General features: G+C 58.9%; 1 protein-coding gene across 1 annotated transcript in view; it reads right to left on the bottom strand.

The window, feature by feature from the left end:
• The window catches only part of SIM2 (SIM bHLH transcription factor 2), a 42,476-nt gene extending 35,842 nt beyond the window's left edge, over window positions 1-6,634 (bottom strand). Inside the window, exon 1 of the mRNA XM_023191378.3 lies at window positions 6,460-6,634. Within this exon, the coding sequence (XP_023047146.1) occupies window positions 6,460-6,634 (175 nt within the window). The remainder of the gene's footprint in view (window positions 1-6,459) is intronic.
• Between the last annotated feature and the right edge of the window lie 359 nt (window positions 6,635-6,993).

A 6,993-nucleotide genomic window follows, 5' to 3' on the forward strand; every position in this document is an offset into this window, starting at 1 on the left:
GGGGGGGAGGGGAGTTCCCTGCACCCCTGCCCAGCACTGCAGGACCTGTGGGGAGGCTGTGCTATTGGAAGTCAGGGATGGCCAGGTTGCCGGGACCCCCAGGGAGAAATGGAGGGAAAGGGAGTCAGCGCCTCATTCCCCGCTGCCCCCCAGCACCTGTGAGTGTGTGCGTGTTGGTTCCACACCCTGCCTGCGGTTCCTCACGTCACAGACACTGCCTTCGCCTGACCCCTCCTCTCCCGAAGCTGGCCCTGGGGGTACCCTCCAGATGCAGGTCACGGAGACCATCAACAGCACCACACCAAGAAGACTTTGGGAGCAAACGGGGAGATAGTTCCTGCACTGTGAGGTGGCCGACCCCCTTCATAAGGGCGCCTAAGGGAGACCTGTAAAGGAGGCAGCCAGCTTTGCGCCCTCCTCTGGGTGGTGGCAGGGACTGTGGGTCCAGCTCAGGACACAGGGCCTGGACTCTGGTAGGAGCACCAGGTTAGACGGCCATTCTTTCACTGCCCCTCCGGCAACCTCAGGCATCTGAAAACATCTGTGACGAAGTCTTCTCACAGGGTTCTTGTGAATATCACATGCGGCTAACAACAAGAAGGTGCCGTCCCTACTCCCAGCCCTCCATGGAAAATCGGACCTGGGAGTGTGGAAAATCCAGAACAGTTTGGGAGCCCCCACCTGGGTGCAGGGGTCTCACCTCCTCCCGACTCCCCCTCCCTGCTTTAAGACGCCAGCTGGGCCCGTCGCCTCGGTCTGATCTCCATAAGGGCTCGACCTCTAACCTCTATTTCTCACCTCCAAAACGGGATTTTTGTGGGATTAAATGAGCGCGGCCCAGCCCGAAGCCCCGGTGTTTGCCGGGCTGCCATCACTTAGTGCCGCCCTCTCTGGCTTTCCCACCCTTCCCCTGACTGCGGCCTCTCCTCCCCCAATTATCCCTGGCTCCAGGGGGAGCTGGAGTAGGGGAGGGGAGAGGGGTATCTCTGGGGAGCGTGACCTCTGGCGCGTTGCCGGCCATCTGAGGACTCAAGGTCACACTTGCGGATTGCAAACCACTCCAAAGTCAAGAAGGGTATGTGCGTGGCGGGAGAGGAGGGTGAGGACCGGCTGCCTCTTCCGCTCCCTGCTCCACGCAAGCAAATTTTGGGATCCTGGAGCTTTCAGCGCAGGCAGCCTCTACAGCTCCACCACCCCCGACCTCGGCGTTTAGGACCCTGAAGCCGTAGCACCACCCCCTGCAGGGGCTATAGGCTCAGGGGCTCCCTTGGGAACACGAGGCGCCGGAAACCTGTGCCAGGGCGTAAGAAGGGAGTTTGGGGCCAGTTCCTCGCCTCGCTGCTCTAGAACAGCCTACAACTTGAGCCTCTAAGCCTCCTTTCCCCACACAAGGATCCCAGTAAATAGTCGCAATTTGGGGCGCATCTGTGCGCTTCAATCCTTCTCCCGCCTCGGAGCCCTCCTGTTCTACCCGGGGCCCCTGAAAAGCCCGCCTCTTGCGCCCTTTTCCAAACTGGGGACCCGGTGAGAAGGGGGTGGTCGTGGGGACGCCCCAAGAAAGTCTCCCGTGGCTGATGGGGAGGGGCAGGGAAGGAGGCTCCTAGCTTGGCCGGGCATGTCGCCCGCGGGTATCCTACGTGCTCTAAGGACAGGCAGAAGGCCCCTTGCCCCCACTGCCGGTGCCCAGACCTGGGGAGTTCGTAGGCCGCCCCAGCATCTGCTGGCTCCAAGGAGGTCGGCACGCACAGCAGTCCGGAGGCTCCCTTTCAGCCCCGGGATTCAGGGATCCAGGTCCTCCTCTAGCCTCGCGCTGAATCTGCAGCGCGCGCTCCACTTCCTCGCCTCCAACGAAAGCACAGGCCCTGTGCCCGTGTGTCCCCTTTACCACTTCCCAGATTGTCCCCTCTGCGCCTGCGAGCTTTCCCTCCTGGATCCCCGGCTGCAGCCTGGGAGGCTTCAAAGCAGGGATGGGGAAAGAGTTGTAAAAATCTACGTTGTTCTGTTAAACAGTCGATCTTTAATTAATTTGCATTTTTTCCAGCGGAGGTAGAGAATGGCCTCACATCCGTAACGCCCTCACCGGTGTAGAGGTGAGTTTCTCCTCACCCAGCTCTCCAAATCAAGTCGCTTAGATTCCGGGAAACAATGTCTAAGATAACTTGGCTTCTCTTGGAGTGCTCAGGTGGAAGTGGTGATGGGGGCACCTGCAGCTGAATTTAATCCCAAAGGCACCCAGGCATTGGAAGAGTTCAGACCTTGAACCCCACCTCTTTTTGTGTGGGCGAATGACAGTTTCTGGAGTAGCAATTCCTTCTCCCTCTTTCACCCACACCCGTCTTGGGTCTTTCGGGTTGGGAAAGGGAGATGGGGAGACTTAACCTTGGTTTCCAACTTCACTACTGAGCTGGGTCCTGGGACCAGTCAGCCAGGTTTGCAGCAGCACTGCTGAGTCTGGTGCTGGAGGCCCTGCCTCTGACCTCCGATGAGCAGAGGCTGACCTGTGTCCTGCTGCCTTTGGTCAGAGCAGCTATGGCCAGGGAGCAACTCGAGTTCCGAGCGGCTATGGCCAGGGAAGAACCAGAGCTTGCCTGCCAGCATGCTTTCCCTGTTTCCAAAGTCCCTATCTCCAGAAGGGAGGGCCCACTTTGGGAAGGGCTGGCTGACCATCAGACCTCAGCGCTGCCCCAGCCCGGAGCTTATCTTAACCACCCTCCAAGACTCATCAAGTTTTCAATTTTGAGCCCATATCCAAAGCCAGCCTTGCTCTCCTGTCCTCTTTCCAGTCCTATCTACCTTCCATCTGTTAGTTCACTGTCAAAGGGGAGAAAAGATGGTAACTGGTTTTCTGCTACCCCAGAAAGCAGGGATCTTCAAAGTTCAGGCAGTGAGTCCTCCATCCCTGCCATTCAAGACTCCTTTGACCCAGGGAACATGGGGAGCTCACAGGAAGGGGTGAGTGGCCTAGGAACAACACTTAGGATTCCCCCCTCACTGCATAGTTCTGCTTGTGGGACCTCAGTCTTCGTCACAGCAACCCTGTGCATTGCTAACGGGCCCATTTTACAGACAAGGAGACCGAGGCCGAGTAGCACAGCATGACAATGGAGACTCAAACCTGGCTGTAAATGTTGAAAGCATCCCCAAGCCATTGAACTGGCTACTGAGTGAGGTGCTTACCCTGGTTCTGGTGGTCTCCCTCTGTCCTACACACAGGGACCCCTCTGAGTTCCTCTTTCTGTTTTACCACCTGAGGAGATCTGGGTTAAAAAGAACAGAGGCTGGCAGCCTCCTGGGTGCAGTGGGATGAGAACATGCCCCACAGGACTGCAGTGGCAGCAACTGGTCTGCTATTGCCCTTGCTATGGGGCCTTGGGAAAGGCCTGTGTCATGCCTGGCCTCAATTTCCCCAGGTATGAAGGGTTAATCTGGTGATCCTTGCAGTTCCTTAGCACTATGCTATTCTTTTTGTTTTTCCGCCCAGAGTCCTAAGTGGGTCTCTAAATTCTTTACCCCAGCAATCCACTTGCTTTGAGACAAGACCGCCCTTGGCGGATCAATTCCTCATGGTATTTTTCACCTTGCAGTTGAGAGCCCAAGGCCATCTGAGAGCCCCTGCCACAGCCCGGGACCACCCTGGCCCTAAAACCTCCCTAGGGCCACCACCCTGACCCTGGCAGCTCAGAGAGATCCTATTCCAACCCCGCAGCTATATCCTCCCTCACAGTCAAGATGCCACTTTTTGGAGCTACTGGAAGGGTGACCGGTTTGCATAAATGGACTCCTGTTTGCACAATGGGAGTCTTTCTAAATGCATCTTCCTCCTCTGCCCTAAGCTCCCAGCTTCCCTATTCCTCAGCCCCAGACTGACTGAGGGCCAAGGCCCCTGAGCGGCTGTCCTGACGAATTCCAAGGACATGTGTCCACCCACTCCAGGTCTACCCCTACCCCAGGCATCGCAGGAATGGAGGACGGAGGGACTAAGCCACTGCTCCCTTCCCTTTCTGAGGGGGACCAAACAGGTTCAGGGCCCTTTCCAAAACTCTAGGGCCAAACAGCTCCCTTCCAGAGTGCCAACTTCCAGGATCACCTCCTAAAAAACACACAGGAGGCCCCTCAACTTCTCCCAAACCTGCCACCATAGCAAGCTGCTCAAGTCCTGGCCCCCAGAAGGACCACCCCCGCACAAACTCAGGGCCCAGCAATTCTCAGCCCAAATGCCTGGAGACTTGCTTTCCAGAGCCAGAACGAACAGACCCGGTTTAAAGGTGGCTGAGCGGTACACCCACCACTTCGCAGCTTTCCACAGGCTCTCCGGGAAATCCCTCAAAGGCGAACAGTTTTTGAGCAGCCGTGTTTTCTCAGCTCTCCCTTACTAATTTCCGGTTTAATTGAAATCACTGACCACAAATCATTTAATCTTTGGATTGTTTCTTCGAATGCTTTTTCTATTTCCAAAGGGGGCAGAAGGCAGTGAGTGCCCTCTTGTCTGGATTCCACACCTGCTTTGTTGCATGCGGTTAAGACACGCTCATCCCAGCAAACCAGTTACCACCACGCCTCCCTCGGTGGGAAGGAGACTCATAAAACCGAATGCTCTTTTAATTTCCCCTGAAACATCAACTGGAGTGGAATCATCCCTACTTCTCTGCCAAGGCGTCACCCTTGAGCAGACAAGTAGCGACCGCCTTGGGCAACAGCTCTCAGCAGGAGGGGCTGGGAGCGGGGTATCTTTGCCAGGTTCCGGGTAGGAAAGGTAGGAACCCGCGCTGGGCTGAAGGACTGCTGCGCCCGAGAGGAGAGCGCCCCGGGGCCGCGCGGTAGGGCCGGGTGGCACAGGAGAGGCCAAGGGTCCTCTTCCAGCCACCTCCGCTGCCGGGTACTCCCAGGTCCGCCCGGCCCCTGGGCAGGGGAGCCGCGGGGCTGGAGGCCGCGCTTGCAGACCGGCCCCCCGCGCTCCACCAGTGAGGCTCTGAGAAGCGCAGCTCCAGACCCAGCGACCAGCACAAATAACAGGCTTGGCAGCGGCGAATGCAAAAGGTCGAGCTCTCTGATTTCGAGTAGAGCGCCTGGTGGGGATGGCGCTATGGAGGCGCCCTGCGGCCTAGGGACACCTGTCGCCTGTTCTGCACCGACCGTATGGCGCCCTGCAGCGGAAGTTGTCTCCCTTCCCCGGCACTGGCTCCCGGGGCTCCAGAGGCCGGTGCAGCCCTCCCAGCTCCTGGGCCCAGAGGACCCAGCAGACCCCTGAGCAGCGCGCCTCCCAGCAAAGAGTCAAACCTTTGGGGCCAGGCCGCAGCGACCCCGCTGGGAGCAGAGGCGCTGGAAGACGCGGCCCGAAATGCTTGGGACGCCAAAAACGAACGTTGTGGTGACCAGGCCTTCCTGAGACCTGCTGCTCGGAGGTTCCTGGCCGGGCAGCCACTGTCACCAGCGGCAACCAGCGTGGGCGGCGGGGCAGCCCACCCAGCGCGCCACCATTTCTTCCGGTTCCGAGTCTTCGGCACCGCATGTCCCAGCGTCCCTGGCCCACTGTGACACATTTTCAATCCTGAAAAGAATGGCAGCTCCATCTGCCATTTTCGAATTAATCGGCCCCCTCTCTTTCAGCCAGATCTCAGCTCACCAAAGGCGCGGGGGTGGTGGTCTCTTCTGCCCTGACTTCCCGCACCCCAGCCTCACTAGAGGGCCCGGCTCCGCGCAAGTGCTCTCTCTGTTGCCTTAGCCTGCAGTGCCTGGGCCTCGCCGTGATGCACGCTGCCTCCCAGCACGTGAAGCCGACCCTCCTTCACCTCCTCCACGAAGAGAAAAAAAGAGGGAGGAATGAAGGAAAAATAAAGGGAATTGTAGAAAGAAAAGAAGGAAGGGAAGGAGGGAAAATGAAAGGAAGGGATGGGGAAAGCAAGCAAGCAAAACAAAACCAAGGTGAACTTCCAAAGAAAGAAAAGAAGGCAGAAAAGGAAAGAAAATAAATCAACATTGGCAAAGGAAGGAAGGAAGGAAGGAGAGAGAGAATGAAAGAAAGAGGAAAAAAGAAAGAAAAGGAGACAAAGAAAGAAAGAAAGGAAAAGAGAGACAGAGGGAGAAAGAGAGAAAAAAATTCCAAACCAAACCAGAATGCATTGGTGAAGGAAGGAAGGAAGGAGGAAAGGGAGAAAGAACAAAACCAGAAAGAACCCGCAGGCTGTGAAGGCTGGGGGACTGCCTGCCCCTGGAACAATTCGTAATTCACCCTCACCCAGCCCTGGACCAGGAGAGGGTTTGGTCGCCTGGGCCGCGAAGGCCCTGGCCCCTCGCTCCAAGCCAGCGCCGAAGCCGAAGACCCTCACGCAACCTCCCTCAGACGCCCCAGCTGTGGACGCCAGGCCGCGGCAGCCCCTCTGGGCAGGCCAGCTTGAGCTTCCCGCCTGGGCCGAGGCCGCCGGGCTCCCCAGCGTCCCCGGCCGCCCACCTGCTCCTCACCTTCGGGGAAGACGGCGCGCATCTTCAGGTAGCTCGTGGTGAGGCGGATGATGGACGCTTTGTCCAGCTGCGAGGTGATGGCCGACGGCAGCGGGAGCAGCTTGGCCAGCTCGTAAAACTCGCCATTTTCCTTCTCCCTCCTGGTCTTGGCCGCATTCTTGGACTTCTCCTTCATCGCGCCTCGGCTCCGGGCATATTAGACCCGGCCGTGCTCCAGGCCCGCGGAGCCCCGCTCGTGCTGCGGCGGCGGGGATGGGGAAGGGGACGCTCGGAGCCGGGTGAGTCCGCGGCGTGGGCCGCGGGCAGGTGCGCAGGGCCTCCCGGGTTTCCGAGACGCCTCCCCGCAGCCGCCGGGCCTGAGCTCCGAGCAACCCGGCGGCGCCGCCCGCTGCTGCCCGGGGCGCAGCCTCCTCCGGGCTGGACCGTCCCGCGGCAACCGGAGCCCCGTTCCTGCTCGCTCTTGCTTCCTTCCTCCTGCCTCTCCTGCCTGGGCCTTCCTGGCGTAGGGGCGGCCGGCGCGGAGCCGGAGGCGAT

The sequence above is a fragment of the Piliocolobus tephrosceles genome, chromosome 19 (assembly GCF_002776525.5).
Source record: "Piliocolobus tephrosceles isolate RC106 chromosome 19, ASM277652v3, whole genome shotgun sequence".
In the NCBI taxonomy this organism is placed as follows: Eukaryota; Metazoa; Chordata; class Mammalia; order Primates; family Cercopithecidae; genus Piliocolobus; species Piliocolobus tephrosceles.